The 16,519-nt window shown below is 39.9% G+C and overlaps 1 protein-coding gene across 2 annotated transcripts in view; it reads right to left on the bottom strand.

Annotated features, from left to right (window-relative positions):
• Window positions 1-257: 257 nt before the first annotated feature.
• PAPSS1 (3'-phosphoadenosine 5'-phosphosulfate synthase 1) overlaps window positions 258-16,519 on the bottom strand; it is a 112,414-nt gene continuing 96,152 nt past the window's right edge. For both annotated transcript variants that reach the window (XM_061419443.1, XM_061419444.1), the window contains exon 12: window positions 258-978. In XM_061419443.1, the coding sequence (XP_061275427.1) occupies window positions 840-978 (139 nt within the window). In that variant the 3' untranslated portion in view covers window positions 258-839. The remainder of the gene's footprint in view (window positions 979-16,519) is intronic.

Below are 16,519 nucleotides of genomic sequence, written 5' to 3'. Positions count from 1 at the left end.
TCCATCATGTCCCTACTACTAGTACCAGCATCTGAGGTATTTAAGAATATCAGAGAGATATTTGGGGAAAAAAGTTGAGGTTTTGGATGGATTAAGAATGCATCATTATTTTCCCACTTAAAAACTCACTATGAAACAGTACTTGGAACTAATTATTAGATTCTAGTAATTATTAGATTCCTTTCTCCATCAGAAACTTTTTCACATGAAGGATAAGTATGTGTAAACATAACAATATTTTTTAAAAATCACATAAATAAGAAGCCAAAAAGTTTAATTTTATTGAATCAAGAAAGTTCATTCAGAGTTTACATAGATATTAATACACTTTAGATTATAACAGTTAAGAGATCAATAGCTGAGGGGAAGGAAGAAAGCAGTTTATATTTTCACTGTAGGGAAAAAAAGAAATCTAATCGCTACAGATGTCTTATAAAATTCCCAAAACAAGATCTAGCCAAGTTTATTGTTTAGTGGACCTTTTTTTCTTTCTTCAAGAGATGAAAAGTGAGATTCAATGTGTATACTATTGCTTACAACTGATATAAGAGCTTGAAAAAATGACAAGACAGAAGCATAAATACAAAAAGACAAGGTTTTAAAACTGTACTGTAGTAATATAACTATAATAAGTTGGAAAAGATACATTAAAACCAGGAGTGTATTACACTAGTTCAGAACAGAACTCATAAGGCAGACCAAACTGATGCTGTTAATACTTCAGGAAAAGGGTCTGTTTTGGGGATGCATGTCTGGACAGATACCACCACAGAGAAATGCCAACAGTAACCTCTTGCTACTCAGTGTGGTGTCAAAGGTGAACTGACTGGGTGAACAGCTTAAGCCTTCTCCAAGGATTTGTAGTACTCCATCAGCACATCCCAGGCCTTGGGAGCCATGAAACCTTCAGGAGGTTTCTGGCCTTCGCGGGCAAGTTTTCGCATTCGTGTTCCTGAAATAAATTCAAAGTCTTCATGGCTGAAAGGGAGAGAAAAAAGAAAATTATTTCACATTTTTAAAAACTTTGTAAATAGTGAAATTTTAAAAAAAGTCTGTTCCTTCTGTTCATGGTAGAGAAGCTTAACGAAAAAGATCTAGATGAAACGTAATACTTTTAAACGTCAACCTGATTTCAGGTTTGTCACAGGGCAAAAAACATCACAGTATCAAAAATCACAAAATAAAACGATGATCGCTTGGACTGCCCTTTTATTGTTGGTTTAGTTGCCAAGTCATGTCCGACGCTTGTGACCCCATGGACTGTACTCTGCCAGGTTCCACTGTCCATGGGAATTTCCAGGCAAGAATACTGGAGTGGCTTACCATTTCCTTCTCCAGGGGATCTTTCCAACCCAGGAATTGAATTTGGGTCTCTTGCATTGCAGGCAGATTCTTTACCGACTGAGCTACAAGGAAAGCCCTTTTACAACCATACATATTTCCTTCCCTCCTCCCCAGTCCTTGCCAACTAAAAATTTAGAAATAGGAACTTTTTTTTTTAGAAAAACATCTAATTTAACTAGCACCTATTGAAAAAATTTTAGACAGTCTGAATCTGAAAGGTGAAATGCATTTTGGAACCGTAAGAGAAAAATTGGAACTTGAAAAATAATAAACAAGTAAGTAGCAATGATTAATATTATTCCATCGATAGGGTATTACACAAAGGCAGTGTTAGCTCTTTTCACCTTCATACCTTCAAAACACATAAAAGCCCTTTGACCATTAAGTACAGCGCACTATGGCTAAGACACACAGTGTCTACTGGTAATTTTAACCTTTTCCCTCAAACAAGGGGACCGACTAGGCAGCAGACAAGAACCCAGAGAGAGTTCTAGGTCACTCAACTCACCAGGTCACAAGCCCTGTTTACTCCTCATCAGTGACTGTACGTTTGTTCCTTCCCCACTTTGCTATTTGTGGAGTTAACTTGGGACTCAAGTGAAATCATAAACTGCCAAGTGGTCCTTGCTTCTACAGGTATGCCAGGTACGTTTTAACTAACCATTCGGTTTCTAGGGATCTGTGTAAAGGAAATAACTGGAGAGGCCTGCAAACATTATGCATAAAGGTAGTTATTTAAAGTTGTTTTAAATGTTGTAAATGATGACAGTTGAAGGTTTAAGTAAACTATGTACATCTCTGAGTACAGTTACATGGTCACTGCTGCTAAGTCGCTTCAGTCGTGTTCGACTCTGTGCGACCCCACAGATGGCAGCCCACTAGGCTCCCCCGTCCCTGGGATTCTCCAGGCAAGAATGCTGGAGTGGGCTGCCATTTCCTTCTGCAATGCATGAAAGTGAAAAGTAAAAGTGAAGTAGCTCAGTCGTGTCTGACTCTTTGCTACCCCACGGACTGCAGCCCACCAGGCTCCGCCATCCATGGGAATTTCCAGGCAAGGATACTGGAGTGGGTTGCCATTGCCTTCTCCGACACAGTCATTAGAGTATACTTAAGAACAGTAAAAAATGTAAGTGACCATTTTTTTGTTAAGACCACAGAGGGGCTAAGGAAGATGACCACGACAGAGGAAAATCCATTGGATAAATGAATCAAAATTTAAATTGTCTTTAATCAACAGTTTCAGTGGCATCACGGACTCAATGGACATGAGTTTGAGCAAACTCCAGAAGATAGTGAAAGACAGGGAAGCCTGGCGTGCTGCAACCCATGGGATCGCAAAGAGTCAGACACAACTAAGCAACTGAACAACAACAAAAATAGATGATGAAGGAAAGAGATGAAGTGGTAAAGCGGCAGAGATACAGAGTGGAGAAAAGATTTTTGTTTTTAAAGGAAAGGGGAGGTCTTACCATGTATATAGGCAGAAGAAAATAAGTGCAAAGAATGAGAAAAGGGAGGAGAATGAAAGCCAGGAGAGAGAAACAGCAAAGAAATGAAAGCTGGAGAAGAAGGTCTGGGATGAAGAACACAGAGACAGAAGCTCTGACAAGGAGAGTGAAGAATGAAGAAAAGAAATAGTGATGATCTGTAGTTAGCAAGAGATGAGGTGGTTAATGCAAGATGGTCTCAACCTTCTCAATAAAGATATAAGATCATCTCCTAAGAGGAACCCAGAACCTGTGTGGTAGGAACTGATAATAAGATCCATCAATGCAGTTAAGTGACTTTAAATCCAAGCCAGAGAGGTTACCCCTCCAGGCAGAGATTAGCAAAGCAGCACCTGGAGAGGAAGTCAAGGGCCAGCAGGGGCCCAGATCTCTCCATCTGTTTCCAAAAACACTCATTCCAACCCAATGTACAACTGATTAGTTTGGCTAACAATCATTTGACAAAAGCTGCTTGAACGTTTCTGTTCCTTAGAAGATTCACTTAACAATTCCTTCCATAAGCCTCATTAAGGAAAATTATGACCCTAGATCTTTCTGGCCATGTCTATTTAAAACTTTGATTTCAAAAAAGGAAACCCCATGTCTGTGTAGAAAGTGCCTGTTCCTGATGCGCAATGAGAAAGAAAATGAGGGAGCAGCTTGCAGAATTATTCTGTCCTGACTTTGTGATTAAAGGAAAAAAGCCAGACCAATTAAAGTCCTTTCTTTCCTCAGAATGCCAAAGAGTCTGAAACCAGAAGTCGGCTTGCATTCCTTCTGAAATTGCACTTTAAAACCACAGTCCCTGGGTACCTCTTTTCCGACCCTATTACACACTCCATCTGCCCCGCATGCCACAAACACTTCTTCATCACATGAAATGGGAGTTCCTGCTTCCACAAGCTGGTGGTTCCTTCCACTCCACCCTGGCAACGGAAAACACATTTATTTCCCTCTGCTTCATACTTGTACCCGAGATGGCAACAGCAACCCATTCCAGTACTCTTGCCTGGAAAATCCCATGGACAGAGGAGCCTCGTAGGCTGCAGTTCATCGGGTCACTAGGAGTCGGACACGACTGAGAGACTTCCCTTTCACTTTTCACTCTCATGCATTGGAGAAGGAAATGGCAACCCACTCCAGTATTCTTCTTGCCTGGAAAATCCCATGGACAAAGGAGCCTGGTGGGCTGCAGTCCATGGGGTCGCTAAGAGTCGGACTCAACTGGGTGACTTCACTTTCACTTTTCACTCTCATGCATTGGAGAAGGAAATGGCAACCCACTCCAGTGTTCTTGCCTGGAGAATCCCAGGGACGGGGGAGCCGGGTGGGAGGCCGTCTATGGGGCTGCACAGAGACGGACAGGACTGAAGCGACTTAGCAGCAGCAGCAGCATACTTGTACTTCGATCCATCACACAAGGATTTTATTTTTTTTTAATCAGAAATCAGGTGCAATGACTTGACACGAGTCACTATCTGTAAACTAATCACAGTTTTCACAATCACAGCTTTGAATGGATAGCTTTCTACAGAAAAAAATAAAGTAAAAACTGAGCTCTTCCAGGAATGACCTAAAAACTAGCTCTGAACCCTACCTGTGAGTAATCAGGAATCTGCCAGAAGCAGGTCAGGCTACTAAACAAAGGACCTAAGGCTTTCACTGGGCTCCCCTCATAGCTCAACTGGTAAAGAATCTTCCCGCAATGCAGGAGGCCTGGGTTCGATCCCTGGGTTGGGAAGATCCCCTGGAGGAGGCCGAGGCAATCCACTCCAGTATTCCTATCTGAAGAACCCCCTACGGACAGAGGAGCCTGGCAGGCTGCAGTCCCTGGGGTGGCAGAGTCAGACACAACGGAGGAACTAAGTACAGCACAGGCTTTCACTGCAAAGCAATTCCAGTTAGCCCATCTGATTACACTCGGTAACGGATATCCATGACACCTGAAAAAAGAAACGCAGGTCTGTTGTTTTTTTTTTCCTTTTCAAAACCACTTGGTCACAGATGCTTACAATCCACAGCTGACAGAACGCCTCCTCTAAAACACACACACACACACACACTCTCTCTCCCCAAAAAACAATAAAACAAAAAACGAAGGGGACGGGGTTTTAGGACTCCAGGATGGAGAAGGCACACCAGCCATCAGACTATGTGGGAGCCTGGGGCGCAGCATCCTGTCCCACGTACGATGCACTAGCTGCACATGGCCAGCATCCTGACCAACTCCAAAGTGCAACTCGTGGCCACGTGCTGAAGATTTTAAATCTTCACAACCATCTGCTGTCTCTCACACATGCGACCACCAGAGCCACCAGCACAAGCTGTTCAGATAGACAAGAAGCTGGGGTCAGAGGGGGGCCCTTTGCATTTATCTTTCAAAAGTTCATATTCAATTGGCTTTTTAAAAAAATGCTAATTAGATGATAAGCAATCAGGGATGCAAAGAGAAGCTTCTCTGACAGAATTGAAGATGATGGTAGTAACTTATAAATGAATCTAATTAGCTATTTGGGGGCTAATTAACTTTCACCTAACTTGAAAGAAACTAATATATAAACAGTGTACATCAAAATACTAAGTCTTCTCTTCAAATACAAATCATTTATTCAAAACCAGATAATTAGCTGTTTATTATGGCTTTCTTTTCAGGAACCAAAAAGCACTGGTTGACATCATATGTGACAAATTTAATAATGTTTTATTTCCAAACCAAAGATCAATCAAAATATGTGAAAATTTTAATTATCTCAAACTAATTTACCCAAATCCTTAATTCATCATGTTTTCCTCCCCTCAAAACTCTTTAAATAAAAGCTAGAGCACAACTCCTATCAGATATTCAGTCAAATAAGAAGTTTCCAGGGAATGCCTACTTGTCTTTCTTCCAGTCTCCACGTTGCAAGCTGCCTAAACCATCATCTCATTAACTGCTGCCTGCACCAGGGCACGCCTCCACACTGAGTTCCCTCCCACCGTTCCCTCTTCCATACTGCTAGGTCATTTCTATGCTTTTAGTGCCAAGGAGTAGTTTCAAACGTGTCTGTGTTTAATAAACACCGCAAGTATAGTTATTCCGTAATCCACGTCTGATAATTCTGGTATATGAAGTCTTTGCAAACCTGCTTGTGCTGAAGGTACTTTCCTTTTTTTTTCTTTTGTTGGTGCTATTTCCTTGTATATTTCATCATTTTTTATTCAAACTGTCTATTAAGCCTGTATAATTATTTGTGGGAATAAGTTGAGGTTGAGGACAAGGGAGTAATAATCCAGTGAGAGTATATATTTGCTTCTGCTGAATATTTAAGAGGCATGCCCAGTTAAGAAGCACCAAAAACTGATTTCACGGCTTGAGGGTTTAGGGGTTGTTGATTTTTTCTGATATAATCCAGGTAACATGAGGGCTTTCCTCGTGGCTCAGTGGTAAAGAATCCACCTGCCAATGTAGGAGACGGGGCTTTGATACCTGACCCCCTGGAGGAGGAAATGGCAACCCACTCTGGTGCTCTTGCCTAGGAAATCCCAGGGACAGAGGAGCCTGGCGGGCCACAGTCCCTGTTACAAGAGTCAGACATGACTTAGTGCCTAAACAACAGCAACAACAACAAGGTAATCTGCTTTTGGCCCATGTGAGCAGGTCTGAGCTTTTGAGCCTAAAGCTCAGGGCTCTGCTCAGTCTTTCAGGGTAGAGGAATGGGTGGGGTTCACTTAAGGTTCTCTCTAAACACCTAAGGTGGGAGGGAGCACCAGCGTAAGGGGAGTGTCTCCTGCTTGACTCCCTCAAGTTCCCTAGGTTCACCAGGGCAAAAGCAACTTCAACACTCAAGTTAACAGAAGTTCTAACTTTCACTTAATAGTTTACCCTTACAGTTCTTATCATCTTATCAGTGCCATAATACTTTTCTGAAAACATTTTCTTTTAACCAGAATTTTTAGCTAATTTCTTAGTAGAATCAGTCAGTATAATCCAATTTACCTAATTACCCAAAACTTGAATTCCCAGTAGCTAATGTTCACTGTAACAACACTATCTTTTAAAAATCTATTCCAGTTTGTACCATTCAAAGAACTGCTTTATCTAGTCCCTATCTCATCCTGTTCCTTTCACTCCATTTTTCTATCCACCCTGGCCTTCTTCCCAAGCCCTCTGGGTCTTCTCACCTCAGCACCTTTGCAAGTGCTTATCTCTTTGTCCAGAATGCTATTCAGTTCAGTTCAGTTCAGTCGCTCAGTCCTGTCCAACTCTTTGTGAGCCCATGGACTGCAGCCTGCCAGGCCTCCCTGTCCATCACCAACTCCTGGAGTTTACCCAAACTCATGTCCATTGAGTAGGTGATGACATCCAACCATCTCATCCTCTGTTGTTCCCTTCTCCTCCTGCCCTCAATCGTTCCCAGCATCAGGGTATTTTTGAATGAGTCAGCACTTTGCATCAGGTGGCCAAAGTATTGGAGTTTCAGCTTTAGCATCAGTCCTTCCAATGAACACCCAGGACTGATCTCCTTTAGGATGAACTGGTTGGATCTCCTTGCAGTCCAGGGGACTCTCGAGAGTCTTTTCCAACACCACAATTCAAAAGCATCAACTCTTCGGCACTCAGCTTTCTTTATAGTCCAACTCTCACATCCATACATGACTTCTGGAAAAACCATAGCCTTGACTGGATGGACGTTTGTTGACAAAGTAATGTCTCTGCTTTTGAATATGCTATCTAGGTTGGTCATAACTTTCCTTCCAAGGAGTAAGCATCTTTTAATTTCATGGCTGCAATGACCATCTGCAGTGATTTTGGGGCCCAGAAAAATAAAGTCAGCCACTGTTTCCCCATCTATTTCCCATGAAGTGATGGGACCAGATGCCATGATCTTAGTTTTCCGACTGTTGAGCTTTAAGCCAACTTTTTCACTCTCCTCTTTCACTTTCATCAAGAGGCTTTTTAGTTCTTCTTCACTTTCTGCCATAAGGGTGGTGTCATCTGCATATCTGAGGTTATTGATATTTCTCCCAGCAATCTTGATTCCAGCTTATGCTTCTTCCAGCCCAGCATTTCTCATGATGTACTCTGCATATAAGTTAAACAAGCAGGGTGACAATATACAGCCTTGACGTACTCCTTTTCCTATTTGGAACCAGTCTGTTGTTCCATGTCCAGTTCTAACTGTTGCTTCCTGACCTGCATACAGGTTTCTCAAGAGGCAGGTCAGGTGGTCTGGTATTCCCATCTCTTTCAGAAATTTCCACAGTTTATTGTGATCCACACAGTCAAAGGCTTTGGCACAGTCTATTACCTCCTTCTTTATCAAGATGCCTATTCATCTTTTGGAACTCAGCCCAAATGTCACCTACTCCAGGAACCCATCCTTGATAACCCAGACTTGGTCAGATAAGTGTTAGCTGAGCTTGCCACAAGTCTTCTGCAAAGCACATGGGACCATTAGTTAACTGTGTCATTAGTGGTTTATTGTCTGTCTTCTCCAGAATGTAAGTCCTATATCTGTTAAGCCAACAAATCAAGCTTGTTTCCAACCACAGTGCCCACACTTAGCAAGGGCATGTATGTAGTAAAGATCAATATGTAGTTAATAAATGAATAAAAGAACAGCAAAGTTGGAAAATTTTATCCTAATTTCAATGTAAATGTTGACTTTAAAACAAGATACAGCATATATAAAATATATAATTTGACTTTCAAAAGTATACATAGTACTGTCATTAATTATGATTCAAAGGTATAGTAAGATTTTAAATGAGACCTTATCTGTTACTGGTTATGCAATAACTCCCTATGCAATAAAAATAATATTTATTATTGTCTAATAATTATTATCTATGCAATAAAAAAATAAAACTTTTGCCATAAAGTATGTGAAAAATCTACAAGCACAGGACAAGACTCATTGGCAAATTCATGCAATTACTGTCAGACTTCCACAAGTTTTCAAAAGAAACATCAAAATCAGTAAAAACATTTTATGAATTAATGGCAGACAGTTCCCCAGTACTTTAACAGAAATATTTATGTGTGGCAAAGACTGCACAGAAAGAAAGAAAAAAGAAGTCACACAAGAAATATTTCAGGGGTGAACATGACAAGACTTGGGTGTGAAGAGTGAGGTGAAAGAATAAAGGACTTCAAACTTTCTACATAAGAAGAAGAACAGGTAACTAAGGAAACTTAGGATTTGGAGATACGTGAAGGGAAAGGGAAAGTGGCTTCTGGACATTTTAAATAACATCATGAAATCTAAGCAGAAACACCCATTAGTGTGTAGATAGGATTCTAAGATGGCCTTCATGACCTTCACCCCATGAAGGTGTCACTACCATGATATGTCCTTATATGGCAAAAGGAATTCTGCAGAAGCAATGAAAGTTACTAATCAATTGACCTAAAATAGTGAAATTATGTGAGTGGGCCTAACTAATGAATTAGAGGCCTAATCATTCAAGCCCTCTAAAAGCAAAGAATGTTCTCAGATGACAGCAGTAGTCAGAGATTTGAACCCTCAGGGATTTGACCTGAGGGAGGTTCTAACACTGAGATAAAGGGGCCCACAAGGAAAAACCACAATGCGGCTTTGAGCTGTAGAGAATGGCCCCCCTATTAACCAGTAAGAAGATGGGGACCCTCAGTCCTATAACCATATAGAACTGAATTTTTCCAAAAAGGGGCATCTGGCTTGTCTAAAGGACATCTAAGGTCTATTCCATCTCAAAATTCTAGGAAATATTTAATGTTTATTATTTTTCTTAAAGTCCTGTATTTTGCAATTGGTTCTTCCTTTTTAGATTACCTATTTCTTAAAATCGGAGACGGAAACGGCAACCCACTCCAGTATTCTTGCCTGGAGAATCCCATGGACATAGGAACTTGGGGGGCTACAGTCCATGGGGTAGCAAAGAGTCGGACACGACTGAGCGACTAACACACACACACACATTTTCATTATTATTATGTTTGGTGATCTGTGGTCTTTTACTACTGTAACTGCCACCCCAGGCTTCTGACTAAGGAACTGTGAGGTTATGAATGGGTAATGTTTTAAGCCACTAAATTTGTGTTAACTTGTTACAGAGCAATAGAAAGTTAACATAATTAGCAACCTGGAAACATTGAGGAATAGCTTTAAGTGTCACCACACAGAAACCACTAGAGCAGGTGAGCGCTTCTGTGAAAAGTATATAAAAGAGTGAAGAATATATGAGAAAAGCCTTGAGGATGTCTATAAGTACAGTGCTTTAAAAAAAGAAGACGTTAGTAGTAGTACATGATTTAAGGTATTTTTGCTAAGTCACTTGAGTCGTGTCCGACTCTGTGCGACCCCATAGACGGCAGCCCACCAGGCTCCCCGTCCCTGGGATTCTCCAGGCAAGAACACTGGAGTGGGTTGCCATTTCCTTCTCCAATGAATGGAAGTGAAAAGTGAAAGGGAAGTCGCTCAGTCGTGTCTGACTCTTCACGACCCCATGGACTGCAGCCTACCAGGCTCCTCCGTCCATGGGATTTTCCAGGCAAGAGTACTGGAGTGGGGTGCCATCGCCTTCTCCAGATTCAAGGTATACTTCAGAATTAAAAATATGAAGGAAATACTCTACTGATAACATGGAAATAACCAAAAGCAAACATTTATGTCTACCTGTTCTCTCACTGACCCATTTCCACCAGGCACTCTGACGTGCACTCTCCTTTTGGTGAGCTGCTATTTCAAAAATATGAACCAAAATTTTGCATTAACCCATCCAAATACAAAGAAGAATTATTGCTAAAGGAGAAAAAAATTACAAATAGCTGAATTATCTCTAAAAGTTTGTAATAGCTGAAAGAATGGCCTTTAATCTTGTAGTCCTAAAACTAAATTTCCTTGAGTCATTATTACAGCTAATATGAACCTACTTAACTTCCTAAGTATAAACAGATGATTTTTATCATAATTCTTATCAATAATATCTTGCAATCTTCATGAAGTTTGTTTTTTTATCCCTAAGCCTTGTTTTACACTGGTATTTAGTCAAATCAAAGCTATAAAATCATTAATTACATAAAAGTTGGCATTGAATAACATCCATTAATCAAACATAAGATAACCTCATATGTGCATAATTAATAACTGTGTTTTCTCACTACATCAAAGACTATCGCCTTTCCACAAAATTTTAATCACTTTCCAACATATTCCCATCAACTTAATTACGCTTGAACAGGAATATAAAAAATTAGAAAACTAAGGCAGTTTTAAAGCTTCCCAAGTTACAATTTATTAGATTTAGTAACTCAAAAAAAATTCCAAGAAAATGAGCCAGTCATGCAACTAATATAGAATTCATCACTGGAAATTCTTATGAGAACTGATGTAATTATTTAGCTTTTGAATGATTAAAAGAGAGACTTAAAGCAATATTACACAGACTTAACAAAACATTAAAGTTATCAAGGGCTTCCCAGCACATCATTCAACTACATACAGATGGACTCTATGGTCCTGCGTGTGATTAAATCAACTGATCATGCAAGGAAACCACAGTAACAAAACACATCCGCACAAGAAGTGTAAAAGCTCAGCTCTAGCTTTGCTTCCTTAACTCATCAAAATGCAAACTCATCTAAGTTTTAAGTAACCAGCCACCTGCAGAACAATTCTACTTCTCACCTCTTATTCTGTAAGTGACTAACTGTTACTTTCAGAACAAGGTTTCACTCATAACATTTGTACATAAACCACACAAATAAATTGCATGCTGGGTGAGAAGTGAAGGGTTGCCCTGCCCAGCATTCCACCCCTGGCACTATTCATTCTATCTATCTGTAGGAAACCAAGCCTACCCTCAGTGGGGATTCTCAGTGGCAGGAGGAGCTTTCAAAAGAATTGCCAGTAGGTAATCCTCTCCAGACTAAGAAAATTAAAATCTCTGATGGTGACCCTACATGTTTTGAACCACAAAAGGATATATTTGAAGCTTTTTGGTTTTCCTTAATATTTAATTTATATTTTCACTTCAATTACCTATACAGTAACGTAGTTCAAAGTTTACTCTAATTGCTTTTTCTTTAAAAAAATTTTCCTTAACCTTCTAAGGCATCTCTTTGGTAGAAGACCCTTTAAAACTCATCACATTGCTTTTATAGCTGCACTTTTTTTCAGACAGTGAAACTGTAGTATGTGTGTATGTATGTATATAAGTATATATACATATGCATACATATACGTATTTAAATACACACAGAGACACATACAGCTATTTTTAATATAAATTTATTTTAATTGTTTTTAAGCCAAAACAAAACACTCCATGATTTAGAACGATTTCCAGGTATTGGCAAACCCTCATTTTGTACAAGGGTAAAAATGGTACATTTCTGGTTTATTGTAAATTCTTCTCACGGTGAGGTTCTGCAGTATACTATAACCTGGGCCACAGCTCAGATCTTCAGAAAATAACGGTCTCGCAGAGCACCCAAAGCTCATGCTCTGGAACAACCCAGAGGGGTAGGGTGGGGGAGGATGTGGGAGGGGAGGTTAAGGATGAGGGAGACACATGTATACCTGTGGCCGATTCATGTTGATGTATGGCAAAAAAAAAAAAATCAACATGCTGTAATTATCCTCCAATTAAAATACATAAAAAGAAAATAATGGTCTAGAGTGGGTCTTGCCTTGAATTCCACACCAGGGCCGTTGAGCACAGTCAGGAGTGCTTTCACAATTCCCCAAATCAGTTACACAATAAGCCTTTTCTGTTCACTGACTCATGGGGTTTTCCTGTGTTCTTCTAGAGTCCACTGCTCAGAAAAGTCTGCTTTCATCTAAGATTGTGCATTTTCTCCAGAATTATTTGTCATTAAACGAGAAGCCAACAAATCCCTCAAGTTCCACTGTTATCAGTAGTATTTAATTTTGCAGGTAACTTATTTTATTAAATGACATCAGAATTTATGTCCCTTTCAGAAACAAAATTAATTTTTTTTTAATTTCTTTTTCCTTCTTGTCTGAACCATTACAAAACAGGCCACATTAAATGAGGACACGCGGTTAGGATCAGCATTACTCCTGAACGCAGAGTTAACAGTACAGTATCATGGAAAAAAGGATGAGTTCTCTCAGATGAGAAGTTGTAAGACTTCAGTTTCAATCAGCACCCATGAACTGAGAAAACAAAAATTTAAAGAGAGAGCTGGCCCTCCAAACCCATGGTTTCTACATCCAAGGATACAACAACCTCTGACTGAAAACATTCAGGGGGCGAGAAGAGAATTCTAGAAAGTCCCAAAATGTAAACCTGTAAAATCAAGAGTGGGTTTTCTGAAAGGGTAAACAAAATCAATAAACCTCTGGCCAAGCTCATTAAGAGGAAAGGAGAAAGGATCCAAATAAACAAAAAATGAAAGAAGATAAATAACAACTGACACTGAAAAAACACAAAAAGTCAAAAACTAAAACTTGAATTGATCATGGGCAGGCAACAATATATATAATTTACGTAGCATTTATATTGTATTAGGTATTACAAATACTCTGCTACTGCTGCTAAGTCGCTTCAGTCGTGTCCGACTCTGTGCGACCCCATAGACGGCAGCCCACCAGGCTCCGCCGTCCCTGGGATTCTCCAGGCAAGAACACTGGAGTGGGTTGCCATTGCCTTCTCCGAGGTAATTTAAAGTACACAGGAGGATGTGTGTAAGCCATATACAAACACTACACCATTTTATATAAGAGACTGGAGCATCTGAATGCTTTGGTATCTGTGCAAGGGTCCTGGAACCAATCCTCACAGCAACTAAGAGGCAACCTCTTGCTCAGCCTGAAGTGTAATTAATACTAACAAAGCAAGAGTACTAAATAAGCAGGTGCAATTTGCATGAAATAAGTATTAATCAACAAAACACGAAGCTCCTACTAACGGAAAATAGCTAGGAGCTACAGATTCTGGAAAGAACTACAAACGTTGAGCTAGAAGAAAATCAGTTCATCCACTGCCGCCCTTCTGGAGATAAAGAAACAAGGCCAGAGATGACACAGGAATCTCAAGTCACTCGGCAAGCATGGGCTAGCATTCGTAACTTCTGCTTCTAGAGCCTCACACGGCCACTCTAAACTTACAGGGTGTACTGCCTACAGGCTTCCCCCATTTACTGCACTTCACTTTACTGTGTCTTTCACAAATTGAAGGTCTATGGCAACCCTGCCTTGAAAAAGTCTACTGGCACCATTTTTCCAACAGTGTTTGCTCATTTTGTGTCCACGTGGCACATTTTGATAATCCTCACAATTGTTCATACTTTTTCATTATATATATTATATATATGATAACAATGTACACATTTCTAGTACTTACTAGGTTCCAGTTAACACTGTTTGCAAATGACACATAGGAGCTGATCTGGTCCTCAACCACTCTATGAAGATACACACAGCACGATCACTACACCCCATTCTGAAGCTGAGGGAAGCAGGGCAGGAGGAGGACAGTGGTTCACCCACGGTCACACAGCTGCAGGGGCGGTGGGGCAAGAATGTGACTCCATTCACTTGGGCTTCAAAGTCTGTGCTCTTTTGCTATTCTGACTCTAGCATAACAAAACAGAGACATTTCTAGGGGAAACTGTTCTAGATCTAATTCTGAACAGAAAGAAACTGGTCAGTAAAGGGAAAGTAGCAAAAATCTTGGAAGGAAAAAAACATCATTTTGGCAGAATGAAGAGAGGGAGGACAGAAAAGAGCCTTGATCTGCATGTGTGGGATCCACACTGGGAACAGAATTAAAATCAAGGAAGAGAGCATAAGAGAGTAATCCCTAGACACATTCAGCAATTTTGTTTCCCAAGCTTAAAGAATCCAATCCTACAATAACAATAATTTAAAAAAATATTTAATCTATCACTGTTACGACTCCCCCAAATCAGAGACTCAACCTAGCAAACTACATCATCTTTGTAGACATGATAAAAATGGGAGCTGGGGACTAACATAATTTTGAGGATTTGTATTTAATTGAATAATACTATGTCTAATGGAAGCTAGATTGTACATCATAAGGTTTCTAGTGAATTCTGTCCTCTATGAAGTCTAGTTTAATAATTCTATTATAATGACTTGAATAATAACCTTGAAAGTCATGTTATCTAAAAATTTAATTAGCATATAGCGAGGATGACAGAATCAGCAATTAAAAGACCTGAAAAGTCTTTAGATGAAATTAAACAAGATGTTAAAATAAAAATAAATTTAAAATTTTCTAATTGGGATCTAAATAAATAATAAGAAAAATAGAGGGCTAGAGAAATGGTGTTTAGTTGAGAAGAAGACTTAACTAATGCAACCTTTAATGCAACCTTTGCTGAAGTTATTCAGTTTCTCTATTGATATAACTAATGTCTTATCTAAAGGATATCTAAGGTCTATTCCATCTCAAAATTCTATGAAATACTTAATGTTTATTATTTTTCTTAAAGTCCTGTATTTTGCAATTGGTTCTTCCTTTTTGGATTACCTATTTCTTAAAATCGGAGAAGGAAATGGCAACCCACTCCAGTATTCTTGCCTGGAGAATCCCATGGACAGAAGAGCCTGGACAGCTACAGTCCACGGGGTCACAAAGAGTTGGACACAACTGAGCGACTAACATACACACACACACACACACACACATTTTCATTATTATTATTGTATCGGTGATCTGTGATCTTGGAGGTTACTGTAATTGTTTTAGAGCCCCATGAACCATGCCCATATAATGATGGTGAACTTACTAAATGTATGTGCTCTGACTGCTCCACTAACTAGCAGTTCCCCCATCTCTCTCCCTCTCCTCAGGCCTCTCTATTCCCTGAGACACAACAATATTGAAACCAAGTCAATTAATAATCTACAATGCCCTCTAAGTTTTCGAGTCAAAAGTGCACGTCTCACTTTAAATCAAAAGCTAGAAATGATTAAGCTTATTAGTGAGGAAGGCATGTTGAAAATTGAGATGGGCTAGGCCTCTCATGCTAAGCAGCCAAGTTGTGAATGCAAAGAAAAAGTTATTGCAGTAAATTAAAAGTGTTACTCCATGAATACATGAAGGACAAGCAAGCCAAACAAGCCTTATTGCTCATATGGAGAAAGGATTAGTGGTCTGGATAGATGATCAAACCACCTATAATAATCCTTTCAGCCAAAGCCTAATTCAGAGCAAGGCCCCAACTCTCTTCAATTCTGTGAAGACTAAGAGAGGTGAGGAAGTTTAAAAAGAAAAGTCTGAAGCCTGCAGAGGTTGGTTCATAAGGTTTAAGGAAAGAAGCCATCTCCATAACATAAAAGTACAAGGTGAAGAAGCAAGTGCTGATATAGAAGCTGCAGCAAGTTATCCAGAAGATCTAGCTGAGATCATTAATGAAGGTGGCTACACTAAACAATGGACTTCCCTGGTGGCTTAGATGGCAAAGAATCTGCCTGCAACACAGGAGACCTGGGTTCAGTCCGTGGAGAGCCCCTGAAGAAGGGAATGGCAAGCACACTGCAGTATTCTTGCCTGCAGAATTCCACAGACAGAGGAGCCTGCTGTGCTACAGTCCACGGAGTCACAAAGAGTCAGACGCAACTGAGCAACTAACACTTTCACACTAAACAACAGATTTTCCATGTAGGTGAAATAGCCTTCTATTGGAAGATGATGCCATCTAGATGATGTCATTCATAGCTAGAGAGGAG

Source organism: Bos javanicus, chromosome 6 (genome assembly GCF_032452875.1).
Source record: "Bos javanicus breed banteng chromosome 6, ARS-OSU_banteng_1.0, whole genome shotgun sequence".
In the NCBI taxonomy this organism is placed as follows: domain Eukaryota; kingdom Metazoa; phylum Chordata; class Mammalia; order Artiodactyla; family Bovidae; genus Bos; species Bos javanicus.
This window is presented reverse-complemented; position numbering and strand designations above follow the sequence as displayed.